Source organism: Vidua chalybeata, chromosome 6 (assembly GCF_026979565.1).
Source record: "Vidua chalybeata isolate OUT-0048 chromosome 6, bVidCha1 merged haplotype, whole genome shotgun sequence".
In the NCBI taxonomy this organism is placed as follows: Eukaryota; Metazoa; Chordata; class Aves; order Passeriformes; family Viduidae; genus Vidua; species Vidua chalybeata.
In genome coordinates, this window is record NC_071535.1 from 7,143,237 (window position 1) to 7,160,083 (window position 16,847).

General features: G+C 49.6%; 1 protein-coding gene across 6 annotated transcripts; it reads left to right on the forward strand.

Annotated features, from left to right (window-relative positions):
- The first annotated feature begins 2,045 nt into the window (after window positions 1-2,045).
- Window positions 2,046-11,612, forward strand: AKAP5 (A-kinase anchoring protein 5). Of its 6 annotated transcripts, none has more exons than XM_053946385.1 (3): window positions 2,046-2,605; window positions 3,146-3,309; window positions 3,975-11,612. In XM_053946385.1, exon 3 carries the CDS (start codon window positions 4,604-4,606, stop codon window positions 7,145-7,147), a length of 2,544 nt encoding a protein of 847 aa, XP_053802360.1. In that variant the 5' UTR covers window positions 2,046-2,605; window positions 3,146-3,309; window positions 3,975-4,603; the 3' UTR covers window positions 7,148-11,612. The 6 variants fall into 6 exon arrangements, with proteins under 6 accessions (XP_053802360.1, XP_053802359.1, XP_053802356.1 ...); XM_053946384.1 differs by having other exon boundaries at window positions 3,146-3,277; XM_053946381.1 differs by having other exon boundaries at window positions 3,146-3,266.
- Window positions 11,613-16,847: the final 5,235 nt, after the last annotated feature.

Below are 16,847 nucleotides of genomic sequence, written 5' to 3' on the forward strand. Positions count from 1 at the left end.
TGTGAGATACTTGCATCTGACTGCAGAATATCTGAATTAACAGTCGTGAGGCCCATCTGCTTGTATCAGAACTGAATCTGAAAACATTCCAAATTTGGTGAGAACTGGGAGGATCAGGATGTAGGTGTGCATCAACATAGGGGAGCATCTGTAGTACACAGATACCATGTGTGAATATATATATATGTATATGGAGAGAAAGATCTCTTATCTCTTCAGTTATTCAGGAGGGGAGAATAATTATATGAAAGTTACCTGGTTGTGACACAAGCAGACAGAACACTTTAAATATTTTAATTTGAGATGCATTCACAGCCTCCTAAAAATGTTCCTTTTGATGTTTTCCAGCCAAGGATTTCCTGGCAGCCAGGAGAGCAGGCTCAGTCCCCTTGCAGGGGGTCAGGAGGGGTTCCCCCATTGCTGCCCAGCCCCCCAGCCTGGCTGAGGGTGCCTCTTCACCTGCAGCTCCTGGGTCCAGCCTTCCCTGGAAGCAGGGTGCCAGAGCAGATGCTGCCAAGTCTGCTGTCAGTTCCTACATTTAATCTTCCCTGCTACACTGCTTTCCTGCAAGTGCTCTATGTTCCACCTTCATTTTATGCTTTTAAGATGGGATAAGTGCAAATTTATGCTAAGATTAGCCTCCTTTTAGTTTAGCATGAGATCATAGCCATGTGCTTGAGAGAGATGGTTCAAGAGGTTGCTAGTCCCCCTCCTGCAGTGAGGCACAGCGGCGGATCAGGCACGAGCTTTTGAAGGGTTTGCTGCACAACAACAAAGCACAAGGGCCAAAAATAGCCCCAAGCATCTCCAGAGATTAATGGGGAATGTTTTCTAACCTGCACTTCCAACCTCTGTTTTCTCTTGCAGGATGGATACATAAATAGGTTTTTTTTTTTAATACTCTCCTTTGCAGCTAAGGGTGCCAGCTAGGTCTTGTCCTATCAAATAGGTCACAGAGGAGACTTAATTTCTTCTAGCTAAGTACTCAGTGGTTTTCTTCTCCTCCTGTTGCTTAGAGAAAAAACTAATTATGTACAAGTTTCTTCTCTGTGGGCTATTTGTGGGCCTAGTCCTTAGCTGGTGTTACGGCCATCCGTTCCCTGTGCTGTTGTGAGAGCACTGCATCACATCCTGTAAGAAATAACACAGATTTATGTTTGTAAGTAGTGATGGGGACAAGAAGGAGAAGGTGTTGCTGGTTGACTTGTTGCATGTCACCAGCACCACAGAAAAAAAACAGCATCCAGCTGAGCCAGGATCTTCAGCTTACCCAACTTCTGACCTGATCCTTTGCTTGCCTTTTATTTCCCTTTCACCACAGTCATTGGTGCTGCCATCTGCCCCTGGAGCAGCAGGAATAATTGGATTCCATGCAAAGTGCTCCCAGGAGGATTCATGGCAGCTTGCCTCCATCACACCACAGCCTCACGTTAACCATCCTCGTTGTCTGCTTCCCTTCCTCCTGCCTCCAACTGCAAGGAGGGAAAAGCTCCTTGCTTTGAAGGGCCTCACTTGGCTTTAATAAAGCAGTGGATCATAATTAGAACCCACCACCCACCTCAGGAGAGAAGCTGTTTCCAAATGAAGTTTATTATCCTGCGTGAATGCGAGCAAACACATCTCAGAGGGGAGCTTTTAAAAAGGCAATTCCTTGTGATGCTCAATGCACTTTTTCTGCCCTCCTGGCTAGCATTTCAACCCAGCTAATCCATTTTGTACCTTTTTTCCCATGAAGAGGCTGAGGAGGGGGGAGGCCATGTGTGTTTTTCTAAGCCTGGCTTACACTGGAAGCCACTTGGAAGTTCAGAGTGCTGCTTTGCTCGGTTTCTCGTGTGCAAACATGCTGTGAAGCAGTTAATGTCTGTAAAGCCTTTGTGGGCGTCAGCTCCCCGTGGAGATGAATGGGGACGTTCGGGCATCTCAACTGCAGTTTCCTGTAGTTCATCAGCTCCACTGGGTAGTCCTTTTTCTGGAGGCTCTCCCATCAATCATCACAGCTGGAGACGTGATTTTTTTAAGTCAGATCTCAGCTGCTTTGGAGAGAAGAAAGGCTCCAATGAAAGAGGCACTTTCTCTGGTGTTTTGGGCATGGATTAGTTTGAAGCCAAGAGCTGGCTGTCCTTATCTCCATCTCCGAAGGTACAGCTCCTGCAGCACCTCCAACAGTGAGTGCTGAAAGCTGTGAAGGTTTTAGGTGGGACATAAAACACAGCTGCCAAGAGCAAGACCCCCTCCCTTCCCACAAAGCCAGGAACCCCCCAGCGGTCCCTCCTCCCCGCGGGGCGTGCTCCGGGCTCCCTTACAGTGCCTTCCTGCTGCCACTGGGATCCAAACTACAAACCGCAGCTCGAATTCTGGGAGGACGTTCACCTCGAGCTGAAGTTCGTGGTTTTCGGCTCTGCAGCTGCTGTGCACAGCCTGGGAGGGGACGGAAGGTTACTCTGCCAGCGGGCGAGGGATCCTGCCCCACCGGGAGCGCTGCTACCCGCCAGGAGAGCGGTGCTATCCCGCCACAGGGCGGGATGCTACCCCGCCAGGAGGAAGGGATGCTGATGGGCGAGCAGGGAGCGATGCTTTCCCACAGGAGGAAGGAGGCGGCGAGCAGGTGCCGGCCGGGGCGGGGGGGCGGGCCGGGGGCTGGCGGGGGGCGGGGGGCTGCCGGCAGCGCCCTCCCCGCCGGCCCGGGGGGCGCGGCTGCGGCGGAGGCGGCGGCGGCAGCGCAGCCGCGCGGAGCGGAGCGCGGCCGGGCCGGGCCGGGCTGCAGGTGAGGGCGCGGGGGGCGCGGGGCCGGGGCGAGGGGCGGCTCCGCCTCGGGGGGGGGGACCCGCGGGGGGGCGGCGACACCAGCGGGGTCCCGGGGCCGCCTCCGCGGTCGCTGCCCTCGGAGCCCCGCACGGCCTCGGGGGGGTCCGGCCGTGGGGGGCTCCCCGTGCCCGGGCGGGGGAGCGGCGCTGCCGGGCGGGTCCTGCTGCGCACCCGCGAACGCCCCCAAAACTTGCCGGGCGCGGGGGCGGCGGAGCCGGGCTGCGGGATGCGCTCGGGGCACCGGCTGCTGCGGGTGCGCGCTCACACGGCTCTGACAGCTCCGCTCGGTTTCCCCTTAAAATAGCCTCATTAAAATAATATTAATTTTTTAAAAACCCAGATGTGCTGCGGGGGAAGCGTGCCGCGGAACCCCCTCTTAATCACCCTACTCCTGAAAAGCAGAGCACGAAATGCCGTGTAAAGCCCTGCCCGGAGCCCCCGAGCCCGTCCTGCAGAAGTTGGTCTGTTTGTGGTAACACCTTTTTGCATCGTTCTGTCCAAAAGGTTTTGATGATATTTCGAGGCAGAGCTTTTTTTTTTTTTTTTTTTTTTTTTTTTTTTTTTGGGGCTAAGGTTGACACACATCTTACAACATCATGTCTTTGATGAGCACACACGGTGTTAATTGAGGTTGCCATGGGAGGCATGCACGTAGTATAAATAAGCTCCCTTCTTGCCATGTGATTTCGCTTTTGTATTCCTCAAGCCTCCTTTTTGTATTCTCTGTTTTTGCATATTGTCATATGGTGCATTAAAGATAAAAATATCTGCTGTCTCAGGGTGTAATTTCCCTAGCTGGAACTATAAGTGCATATGGAGCACTGGGGAAAGGATTTAGCAAACCGTAGGAGAAGGAAGTATGTGTGTGCCTGTGTAATAACTATTCGCCATAATATGGGCAGTTATGTTTTTAAAAGTGCCTTTTTACCACAAAAAATAGCAAAACAGTACTTTCTGTGATGGAACATCACTGGCCTTGATGTTCCTTGATGGAACATCTTATGGCCTTATTTTGCCTTTGGATAGCAATGCTAATTAGTGAAAAAAACGTGCTATAGTGAATTCAGCCCTGGTCTGCCTCCCAAAATGAAATGTTTAGGGAGGAAAAACTTTCTAGTACTTTTTAAAAATTTCTCTATGGGTCTTATCACTCATTTATTGTGTTCCAGATAAAAAGATGAAAGCCTCGGTCATGCCTTGCAGCAAATTTCATGCAAGACGCGAGGGGAACTGAAGCAGAAACCAAAGCCAAGGCAAAGCAGCATCTGACCTTGTCACTGGGGGGCAGAAAACAGCCGCTGGTTCCACTGTGCTTTGATCAAGCTCCCTGGGCAATGTGGAATTGCAGAGAGCTCACAAAGTGCAAGTTCCTTCCAGGTCCGTAGGTTGAATAAAAATTGTTAATTCTTGGCTTGATTTGTCATCCTTTGGGGGCAAAAAAAGGTATGTTGGACTGGCCATTATACAGTTAGACCAAGCACAACTGGAAGTGAGTTGCTCCAGAGATGAGAGTGACTGAGGCCAGCAAAGCCAAGGAGAAGCCTGTTCAACTGCACATCTACCTGGGATTCCTTGGAGAGGTGATAAAGTGAGTAATAAGGCAAAGTGGGAGTTATAAAGTGGATGCAACAGCTCCAGCAGAACTTCTTCTCACTGCCACATACTCTCGTTACAAAGCAACTAATGTTATTTGGAAATCTATTTGAGGAAAAAAATGCACTTTGAGCATCTCTGCAGTCCTTGTGTCTGAAGCATTGATCAGGAAAATCAGCAGCACAACACCAACAAAGAAGAGAATATGGTGAAAGCAGCTAAGGAAATTGAAATGGAGAACCCAAGAGAGGCAGAGACTCCCAGCACAGCGGCCACATGTTCCCCACCAGAGGAACAAGCGAAAAAACCCTCCATGCTCTGCTTTAAGAAGCGGAAGAAGTCCTGTAAGAAGGGGCTGACTGTGAAGGATGCGTGTGAAGAAGCCTCAGAGGAGAAAAGCCGATGTGTCAGCGCTGACCGAGAGGAGGGGAAAGCTTCCAATCCATCACGATCCTCCAAAGGAACCTGGGCAGCCATCAAAAACCTTGCCAGACCTCAGAGAAGGCAGAAGTCCTCCTCACGGAAGAAGGTGCCCTCTGATTCCCAAGTGCAGCTGGAGGTGGATGCTGAGGAGAGCTGTGCACAAGACCTCCCAAAGAAACGGGCAAGCTCTGGGGTGAAGATGCCCTGTGTGAGGTTCTCCAGAGGTAAGAAAAAACCCAGCCCCTCAGAAGCAGTGGAGGAGTCAGAGGGCAGTGTTCAAGCAAATGAAGTGATGGGTATTGTGAATAAGGCTAGTGAAGAGCCAGAGGATTTGGCCCCGACAGACAAATCTGAATCCTTCAGCCCAGTCTCTGCACAGGAGGAGCAGGATATGGTGAGGCAGGAGCAGCATAGAATGAAAGAGGACCAGGATACAATGAAGAAGGACCAAGGTACAATAAAAGAGGACCAGGATGCAGTGAAAGAGGACAATCATACAGCAAAGGAAAGTGACACCTCTGTTGGGAAGAGTGAGCCCTTGACAGAGCCCACACGTGAGGCAGAAGAACACTCTGAGTGCACTGTTCAGCTGGAGATAACCAATTCAGAGACAGCTGATGAAACAGCCCAGGACAAACTGCAGGAAGGGAGTCTGCCCCAAACCACCAACAATGTGGAGGGCAGGGAAGTTGCTCCCGAAGTGCCTGTTTCTAAAGTTCAACCTGACAATGCCCCTGAAATCACCAAGTGGCAGGAAATCCCTAGTATCTGCAAAGAGATGTCTGAAAGGGATGAATTGGAAAAGAGCATAAATCTTTCTAAGGAGTGCAAAGCCGAGGACACTGTAACTGATTTCAGTGAGTTAGCATCTGGAGGTGATGCAGCACGTGTGAAGGATGCAGTGAGCATGCAGGATGCAGGGAGCATGCAAGATGCAGCGAGTGTGAAGGATAAAGCGAGTGTGAAGGATGCAGTGAGTGTGCAGGATGACAAAAGTGTGCAGAATGCAGCAAGTATGCAAGATAAAGCGAGTGTTCAGGATGCAGTGAGTGTGCAGGATGCCACAAGTGTGCAGGATGCAGCAAGTGTGCAAGATAAAGTGAGTGTGAAGGATGCCACAAGTGTGCAGGGTGCAGCAAGTGTGAAGGATGCAGGGAGTGTGCAGGATGCAGTGAGTGTGCAGGATAAAGTGAGTGTGAAGGATGCAGGGAGTGTGCAGGATGCCACAAGTGTGCAGGCTGCAGTGAGCGTGCAGGATGCCACAAGTGTGCAGGATGCCACAAGTGTGCAGGATGCAGTGAGCATGCAGGATGCCACAAGTGTGCAGGATGCCACAAGTGTGCAGGATGCAGTGAGCATGCAGGATGCCACAAGTGTGCAGGATGCAGCAAGTGTGCAGGATGCAGAGAGTGTGCAGGATGCCACAAGTGTGCAGGATGCAGCAAGTGTGCAGGATGCAGAGAGTGTGCAGGATGCCACAAGTGTGCAGGATGCAGCGAGTGTGCAGGATGCAGAGAGTGTGCAGGATAAAGTGAGTGTGAAGGATGCAGCAAGCATGAAGGATGCAGCAAGTGTGCAGGATGCAGCGAGTGTGCAGGATGCCACAAGTTTGCAGGATGCAGCAAGTGCAGAGGAGGCAGCAAGTGTGCAGGAAGCAGTGAGTGTGCAGGAAGCAGTGAGTGTGCAGGAAGCAGTGAGTGTGCAGGATGCAGTGAGTGTGCAGGATGCAGTGAGTGTGCAGGATGCAGCAAGTGTGAAGGATGCAATGAGTGTGAAAGATACAGCAAGTATGCAGGATGCCACAAGTGTGCAGGAGGCAGTGAGTGTGCAGGAGACAGTGAGTGCCCAGGATGCAGGAGGTGTGAAGGATGCAGCAAGTGTGCAGGAGGCAGCAAGTGTGGAGGATGCAGCAAGTGTGCAAGAGGCAGCAGGTGTACAGGAATGCTCCAGCCATCAGATACTAGAAGCAAATGCAGGCACTGGTGTCAGCATCGTCATCACCATCACCGAAGCCGAGGACTCTGACAACACCGACTCTGACCAGGCCTATGAGCCGTCCCCAGTTTTGCACCAAAAAAAGCAAAAAGGGAATAAAAAATCGAACAGGAACACTGATGTTGGTCAAAAAGAGGGCCCCGAGGCTGGTGGCGGTCCCCAGGCAGAGGAGAAAGGTCTGGGTGACCAGGGGCACAGAACTGGGGAGCAGTATGAGCTGCTCCTCATAGAAACCGCCTCTTCCCTTGTGAAGGCGGCCATTCAGTCATCCATAGAGCAGCTGGTCAACGAAATGGCCCTGGAACAGAATAAACACAACAGCTTTCTGTGATGGCAGCCTTGCCCCAGAGAGAAAGGGCAGAAGGAGTGATTTCAAGCTCCATTTGGCCTGCGGGGTGTGTGGAGAACTCGGAGAGCTCCTGGGGCTGAGGCGTAGTTAATTCTGCATGCCCGTTCAGTTGTGTCTATGTGAAACGGATCCCGGGATGTGGGCAGACCCTGCTGAGTGCAGCGTGTCCCCTGGGGCTTCAGACAGCGCCACTGACCACAGCTGCGGAAAAATCAAGGTGTTACAGTGATTGTATTTTCATTTATTGGCACATTTATGTCAAGGCCACATTTCTGCTGTCACCCGTGCCCTGTTTCCCCGCTGTTCGTGCTGTAGATCTGTACATACCATGTGTTTGAAGAAAGGTCCTGAGAGGCAGTGAGTGCCCGACCTGCTGCTGGGCTGGAGTCGGGGCACGCTGAAACACCTGGAGGCTTGCTGGGGCTTTATTGCAGATGAGGAAGAGCGAAGTGTCTGCAATATTAACAAGAAAACATCGATGCCAGGCTATGTTTTGAACCGGCCCTCGCTACGCACAGGCACCGGGAACCGCGGTCACTGCTGTCGCATGAAGCCGGCGGGTTCCAGCGAGCTCTCTCCTTCACTCGGCCTCTCCCCCTGTCACAAGCAGCCTGTGCATCTCCAGACACGCTAAAGCTCAGCATCAGCCTCGCCTTGCTGACCCCGGGCTGCGCGAACGCCAAGAAAGCGACAACGCCTCGTTTGCTGGGGGCGCCTTTCTCGCACCATTGAACTCAGCGGGCGAAATTCCCTGCGGCATCACGGGCGTGGGCTGGGCGGGAGCAGCCCTGCCGCAGGCAGCCCCCCTCCTCCCTCGCCTTCCTCCGTCCCCATCCCGGTGTCGTGGTGAAGCTCTCCTCAGATGTAGCATATTTTTTTATACATGGCATGTGATATAAATAGCAGTGAGCTGCATGCGTGTTAGCAGTCAGCATAGTTTGGGAAGCTGCAATGTGCTGCCGGCGCTGGGATCGCTTTGATTTGGTCTGAGCGCCGCTGGCGTCCCCGGCTGCTGGCGGCAGCCTGTCCCGCACCGCTCCCCGCTCGCCGCAAAGCCCTCCTGCCTTCATCCAGCCCAGGCATCCCTTGGGAATCGTGAATATGCCCGGCTCGCTGCCACCAGGCTCTGGCACGCCATGTAGCTCGCTGTGAAACATGCACTGAAATGCTGGAGCAATCTTACCGAAGTCCTCAGGGAAAAAAGTCCTGACATGAGGGCCTGAGGACATGGCTGGAAAATGCCCGGACAAGCCTACTGCTGTCAAACCCCGAGAACTGCCCTGTCCCGAGGGGTTTGCACCGGTGCAGTGTGTGTGCGAGCATCACCTCCAGCTACCAGCTGTCCGGGAGAAAGGGGCCTTTTAATAATACGGGATTGCATCTGCGTGGCTGGCATTTGTGTCCAGCTGTGGGCAAAGCAGCGTGTTCCTCTGAGAAAATTCTCCTGCGTATTCGCAGCCAGTACAGAAATAGCAGCCACGCTTGGCAATTGCTCACTGACCATGTGCTGAGATTTCCCTTCCCAGCACAGACTTTGGATTCCTGCTAAAATACAAGGGCTGTCCCTCGTATCTGGTGCACAAACATGTTTGAAACCTCGATGAAACATCTCCTCGATGTCATGAGAGGACTGCGAGCAGCAAGAGCCACAGCTCATCTCCGTGCAAGTAAAACTTAAAAAAACCCAGAGGGTGGTAAAGAAAAAAAAAAAAAGGTGTCTTTTTTTTTCCTGTGAATTTGTTTATTAAGTTATCAGCTATTGATAATTCAGTGTGTACAATTTTAATGGCTTTGTACTTCATACTGGTCCTTCCAGGTATTTTGCCATAGTTTTGAAAAAGGGCGTTTTAAAGGACTTTTAGATGTACCTTTGGAGCTGCTGCAGCACCCTGGGAAGAGCCATCCTGATGCTGGGAGTGGCTTATGGGATTACACTGGGCACTGTGGCAGGCTGGTGCTGAGCAAAAGGCTGCAGCATTGCTGTGGGATCCCACTGGAGTCAGCTGCAGAGGAGGATGTCCAAGCTTTAGTAAATAAACACAAAATTACCCCACAGGGCCAGGCTGTCATGCTCTGTCAGCCTGCTAAGCTGTTTTGGGAGGATTTGGTGTTATTTCAGTATTGCCTTTTAGGCGAAACACGTCTTCAAAAAAAGGAGGAGAATGGCAGAAATGCCTAGTCCAGCCCTGCCCTGTGACTTGCTCCATGTCAGGGGTTGGGTTTGCACCCTCTCTTGTATCTGGTTTTCCCTCTGTTATAGCTGTACATAGAACTGATGATTATTTCATTAAAGCTGAATGTACCTGTTGTTTTCTTGCCTTGTGATTGAGTGGGCAGCTATGGAGAGATTTTATATGTCAAAGGATTAACTCACAGTGGTGCTCTGTTGTGTCCAGCTTTTTCAGGCAGTCATACAGTGAGCAGAGAGAAATCTTAATGTTGGTGGCAGATCCAAATTCTTTGGAGGTTTGCTCCTCCTCTGCCCTTTCTATGACATTTCCTTTTGATTGCTGGTCAATCATTTCTACTACAGAGTCCTGGCTGCCCAGACACTGCTGTAAGGAATTTGTGAAAGATCACAAATCTCTGGCAGCTAAGAAAAGCCATCCTGCTGCCCCATGGTTAAATTCCCTATTAGATACCCTGTGGCACCAGAGGAAAATGTTTGAGGCTCTGCAGATTGACAAGGGTGGTGCTGACAGCGTTCAGGTTGGGGCTGGCATTTTGGGAACAGCACATTTGGTGCTTTGGCACTTTCTGGGGCAGATCAAATTGGTCCCACACCCTAACTGGTGTTTTTAAATAATGTCCTTCATGTAATTTTTTAAGACAGTTTAAAATATACATAAAATATGGGGGACCAGAGTTATAATTTTTTAATAGTATTAATACTATCTATTCTTTCAGGTTTACAGAACAAAATATAGGCTCATAACAGCTGCTAATGACTTAATTAAGACTCTCTACTCCTTCCTTATGATTAGAGAGTAGAACATTAATAAAACATTTATTCTTTCATAGAAGGAATGATAAATTTACTATTGTGAAAGAGTGCCGGGCCAGGGAACCTGTGAGGATGTGGCTGCCTGGCTGTGACAGAGCACCAAAGGTGGCCTGACTTTAGGATCATCATGCTCACTAACAGCTAAAATAATCCGGAATTATCATAGAATCACAGGATCATTCAGCTTGGAAAAGACCTCTAAGATCACCAAACACTGCCAATGCCACCACTAAACCACATCCCCAGGTGCCACATCTATATATTTTTTAAATCCCTCCAGGGTTGGTGACTCCACCATTGCCCTGGGCAGCCTGTTCTAATGCTGGACACTCCTCTCAGGGAAAATTTTTTTCCTGATATCCAAAAATTTTTATGGCCCTATTCAGCTGCTTCTGAGCTGTCTGGCTCCTTGCCCAGAAATTCATTGCTTGCTGCCCTCTGAATTATGGAAGTGGTTCTTCTGCTCACCCCACAGCCTGTGCTGCTGCTTTTGTCCCAGATGTTTCCAGTGCTCTCCTCAGTGGGGACAATTCAGCTCTATATCAAATAAGTTCCCTATCCCTGCTTTGCTGTGTCATTTTGAATATTTTCATCTCCCACACCTTTTTTATATTAGCAGCAAAGAAAAGGGTGTTTAAATAGTATAACTCATACCCAGAAAGGCTTCCAGGGGGATAAAAAGCTTTTCTGTTAAGTCAACACTGAGCCCAGCAGAAAACAAGTGTATCCATTGAAAAGTTCCTTGTGGAAACTGCCAGTAGACAATGATGGCACAAATATTGCATTTTCTTTCCTGCCCTGGGACACCAGAAATGGATTAGAAATGCACAGGGGCAGCTCTCCAGCTGCTGAAGGTCATGGCAGCTCCATAGGCTTCAAAGGACTGACTCTACAGCAGCCAGGAGTCTGGTGTTTGAATCCAAGGTGCAATCCCTGCACAAATCATGGACATTCTCATATGCACTGTATATAAAAGTGATGATGCAGTTGTGGGGGCTTTGTTGTTGTTTTCGTTGGGTTTGGGTTGTTTGGTTTTGGTTTTTGTTTTTTTTTTTTTTCACAGATGTATGTAAGAAATTGAGTAAATTCACAAAATACTCGGGAATCCTGGTTTGCACTTGGGATGGATGGATGGATGGATGGATGGATGGATGGATGGATGGATGGATGGATGGAAGCCAGACCCACATTTACAGGCAGTGGAGCCCTAATGTTTCCTGTGTTATAGATAGAACCTTTCAACATGAGTAACTCAAAGTGAACTGCTCCAAGGAAACAGATTGATTTAAATAATTGCTTTAATATGATTTTATCTCTGCAGTTTTATTTCCCAGAGAAATGGTTCTTGTCAGCTCTTGTTGGGTAGTACTGAAGTAATGAAATACTTTTCATTTGCAAACAGTCAAAATCTTAACATTAAATGTGACTTTAAAAAAAACCTAATCAGAGGGTGTTATTTCTTATACAGTTATTTAAGCTACAATATAGGTTAATGTTTTTTAGGAGGCACAGCTTTCACATGTCTTTCTTTTTGCAGAGAATTGTGAAGAGTGCAGTTCTGTGCCAAATGATGGGATTTTTTCTGCTGTGGGGTTAAAGTCCACGCAGCCAAAAAGTGGATTTCAGCAAAAATACCCAAGCCCAGCATTTTAAAGTAGGTTTTGTTATATAAAAACTGACAAGCAGGCTGGATACAAAAGGGAGGGAGATGGTAAGAAAACATGTTTTGCAATTCAGATTGTTAAGATGAAAGTATCATCTGCAGCTCGAGCTGGCAGTCACCCTGTCAGTCCTCAAGTTAGACCTCGCAGAGATGTGCCTTCCAAACCTCTTTAATCTGTAAGAGGTGACAGCGCCGTTTCAAGGTGCCCTTCTGCAGGCACCACTGTCCTTTCGGGAAGTGCCTTTCCAATGCCGGGTCCTTACCGGTGCACGGACACACCAGGCATCACTTTGCCCTTGTCCCTGAGAGAAGATTTCCATCTGGAGAGGGATGGATGTCATCTCCGCGCCCCAGCGCCCGTCACTCGTGTCACATTTGCTCTCGCCATTTGCCATTCTAATGAAGACTCGAGGCCGCGGTGCGTCAGGGCTCAGCGCGGTGACAGCTCGGCGTGACGGGAGCCTGCTGAGATGGCAGCTGGGTGGGAAGCGCAAGGACTGCGGCTCCTACGGAGCTCCTGAGCATCCCCCGGGAAGGGGGAGCGGCGCGTCCCCGCTGCTGCCGGCAGCCCCCGCCGCTCCCCGCCTGCCAAACCTCCCCGCCTGCGCTGCACGAAGGCGTCGGGCTCCGGCGCAGCCCAGACAGCCTGAAACCCAATTTGCATTCCATCTCCTAGCTGGAGCAAGGCAGGGGAGGCCGAGGCGCTGGGAGACTCGCGTCCCGAAGCTCCCTGGCGTGTGTGGGGCAGCCTGCGGGCAGCGGGAGCGGGCTGGGGCCCGGCCGGCGAGTGCAACAGGCACAACAGGAAGGCGCACCCGCAGCCCGACCATTAGCGCGATGAGTAAGCGAATCGGGAGAACAGCCTGGTGGGGGATGCTCGGCCCTAATGACAGGCTGGGGCGCCTGCCCCGCTGGCTCCGGCGGTGCTGCGGGTGGCGGAGGCGACCGCTGCCGGAGCGGGTCCCTCCCGGGAGGGCTGCGGGCAAAAGGTGACGCGGAGCCTCGGCCGCCGCTGCCGCCGCTTCGGCCGGAGCTCGGCGGGGCTGCTCGCCCACCGCTGCATCCTGTCTCGGTGCCTGACAGCACTGTCTGCCTGCCGCGAGGTGCTCCTGCATCCGTCACCCCTCGATGGCTCGCCGCCCTGGTTTCCCTGCCCTGGCGCCTATAGCTGGCTTTATGTCCTAAAACCAACGCGTTACAAATCCCAGCGATTGCCAGGAGGGACAGGGGGCTTTAGACAGTGTTTTCCTACAGCGTTTGTGCCGCTAACAGGAGGATTCACACGGGCTAAACATTGCTGCGCTGCCCTGTGCATCCCGGGAGGTACCCCCCGAGGCACGGGCTGCCCGGAGCCCCCCAAAGCTTCCCAGGGCCACCTCCACTCAGGTGAAACCCAGTGCAGCAGAGAAGGCTGAGAGCTTTGCCTTTGTTCTGAGGGTGCAGCCTCTGGTTTAGAATAGTTGGTGGAGAACATTTCCTCTCCTAGGCTGCTTTTGAAGTTGTGTCATTACTTTTTCTTAATGAAACATGCAAATCCCGTAGATGCCGCGATTGCATCTCAGGGAGCTCAGTCTTGACATAGCTCTGATTGCAAATATTTAACCAGCATGTAATTTAGGGCACATCCATCCTCATTACCTTTTCCCTCATGATTTCTTATTGCTCAGAATGTATTTTCTTAGTGCTGGACTGCTGGGAAGCCCACTCTGTTGCAGTCGTTTTGACAATCCTGGACAAGAAGGGAAGAGACTGAGTTTTATTTAACAGGGAATCTGAAGATCATGGCAGAGGTATGGCATGACTGTTGGCTGGTTGTGTGGGAGGCCTTCCATAGGCCATGAAGTCTGGCCACTGATAGCCCATGGTCCCATTCAATGATGCTGAATTGCATATGCTGAAGTCACTTTTCACTGCAGTTCTAAAGGCTTCACTTACACAGGATAAATACTTTCTGCCTCCAAAATACCAGAAAACTATTCAGTATCAGCATTACACTGAAGAAATGAAATGTCATGATAGCAGTATTACACGTATTTGCCTTATTTTTAACTGTAATGCTCACTGCTTCAGGTTTACATCCCAAGAGCTAATTTAATTTCCCTGTTCAGCCTTCTCAGTGTGCACAAAAGCAAGATTCTCCAGACCTCACAATGCAAAGGGGGATCAATACACTTTTGTCCACACACTATAATGCACCCTAAGAAGCCTGAGAAACACAGACGCTGTTGGATCCAACAGCATCAGAGCTTTGAGACTTCCAGCCTTGAAGTATTCCCACCTCAGGGCTTTCTTTGCCTAAGCCCATGTGCATCTATTAACCAATCACAGATATCTGGAAGGAATCACTAGTATAATTATTCTGCACACTGTGACAAAATCTTTTAGGTTTTTATTAAAAAGAAAAAAATCAAACCCCAACAAGAAATGAGTATTTGTCAAACCCAGCTGTGCAAGTCAGGCAGATTTCCAAGCATGCACCGGCATAAAGGTTAAGCACTCGGTAATTCAAGTGTCTTCCACATACAGTAATAAAACTTCTCATGATTTATCCAGGAGCAGCTGCTGCCCTTGCTTAGCAAATGTAACTGCCCTATAAAATTATTTTCTATTCATAAGACTTGGAGAGAATTATGTTTTTATGTTAACATAACTCGGAGCTGATGACTTCTGTCTCCAGCTTTTCCTGCTGCTTTAATTATAACAGTGCTTTAACACTTGCAGTAGAAAACTGCTGAAAATGCATTTCTTGTATTGCAAATGATGCAAAAAAAAAAAGCCTTTGGCAGACGTTTGATGTCACAGATGTTCAGTCCCACAAAGGTTAACCAAAGTACACCTTTAAAAGGGGGTGTGAGGATAACAGAAAACAATCCTCTACAGCTGTATCTTTTCTAGGATCCACAGGACATGAACACAGCCCTGGTTTATGTCTCATTTCAGCTTTGCTGGTGTGTTTGCAGTCAGTGCCATGGAGTCACTCCAACAGCACATACAGCTGAGGGATGTTTGGCTCTTTTACCTGATATCATAGCTTTTATAAAAGCTCCCTTTTTAATGGGCAAGAAGTGAACAGCCCACGCACCTGAGGATGAGCAGCATGTCCCAGAGATGCCTTGGGCACTGCTGCTTGCTGTCCCTGCTGCTGTCCCCAATACTGACCTCTGTTACCACTACCCTGATACCTCTGCAGAGACATCAAGAGCCCTTTGACTTTCAATACCAATTACTTCAAGCAAGTTAGGCACCTATTTGACAATCTGAGGTGCTTATCTACTGGCTGAATAGTAGATATTCAGTCCCTCTACAGCTCATTTCTACAGCTCTAGCCACCCCAGCAAACTCTGTTTTTAAATTAAATGCAGGAAGCCGAGGGAAGCAAGCAGCACCCAGAGGAGCCAGCCCACTCAGTAAAGTGTCACATACAAATAGGGAATGACCATAAAATACCTCTTCTTATTTCTTTTTTTTTACCCATCATGTAGAAATAGAGGTCAGTGAAAGCCGGAGGGCATTTGCCCAGTTATGAGCAGTCTGTGCTGGATGTGATTTAGCTGATGCTATTAGGCTGGGAGAGAGGCAGAAGGCTCTCTTCTAGGAAATGCTCTGTGTGAACGGCTCCGTGCTCAGATGCAGCATTCACAGGCCTGGGTGTCGGCTGGGTTCTGTTTGTTTGCTTGTCTCAAAGAATGGCTTTTTAATCAGAGTTCAAATGTGTTCACACCAGAGCAGCTTTAATGGGTACACGCAGCAAAAGGAGCACTGGGGCTTGCAGGGAAGCACACTCCAAACCACAGCCTGCATTTTGCAACATCATCTCTGGCAGGCTCGAGGACTGGTTGTTTTGCCCCTTTGTCTTGAAACACAATTTGGCAGCTCTCAGTGGCCAAACCATCCCCTGGAGTGAGCAGCTCCCTGCCCAGGAGAAGCAACAAACGCCCTTACAAAGACCTCAGATGGTCTTTTAATTCAGCAGTGATGAAATTGCAGCTCTTGCTCCAGGACAATATCAAAGACAGCTCAAGAGTCTGACTACAAAGAGCTTTGGAGCAGGCGTTCTGACAGCAAACTGTTCTCACACCGTTGTTCAGGCTCCCCCTTTCCAAAGGCAATGACTCGGCTCCACCAGGACTGGCAGGAAGCCTCCAGCTTCCCAAAATCTGGGTAAAGAGATTACGGGAGGCTTTTGCTCTGTGCTGCAGAAGAGACCTCGGCTCTCTAAGAGCTTGGTGTGTCTCCTCGGGGCCTTCTGAGTAACAGCATCTCTGAGGGGTGGGCTGCAGCCCATCTGGTGGGAAGCCTGGGATAAAAACTGGAGAGGGACAAACTCAAGAGGCATAGGTGTAACTTTAACCCCTTCTTGGATATTACCCTTCAGATAACAAGTAATGATAAATGAAAAGCTGGATGGGGCTTTGAACAACCCGATCTAGTGGAAGGTGTCCCTGCCCATGGTAGGGGGGTTGCAACTAGATTATCTTTAATGTCTCTTCCAGCCCAAACCATTCTATGTTTATATGAAAGGCAAAAAACTTGCATGTCACCATCTCACAGTGCCTCTGCAAACAGAGAAAAAATACGAGGCTGTGTATTTGCTCTGAGCAAATATACAGATTGTAATATTTAAAAATGTGTTTACTCTAAGCTGTTTATAAAGTCAGAAATCATTTTCACTCAGAAAATACGTGCATGGCATTTAATCCTGTAAAGACTTAAGTTAGGGAATGTCTCCTCTCAAAGAAGAGAGAACACTCCTTTGCAGCTTTCCTTCCTCCCTGCAGAGAGGACAATCCAATAATGGAACATGGTCCTAGAGGGGCATCAAAATCTGTCCTTGCTTATGCAGCAGCAGTGAATGAGGGAGGAGTAGGAAGGAGGAAAAACACATGCAAATCCCTAGAGTTTAAAAGTAAATTTAGAAGACAGATGAGGACTCCAGGGCTTGTCAAAATGAAGGTTGCCACCCCTACATCAACACTGCCAATTCCCTTGAAAAGAGCAGCCTTATGGCTCCTGCA

Coding starts and splice junctions, on each gene's coding strand:
- AKAP5 (XM_053946385.1), top strand. CDS start 4,604: ATGGTGAAAGCAGCTAAGGAAATTGAAATGGAGAACCCAAGAGAGGCA.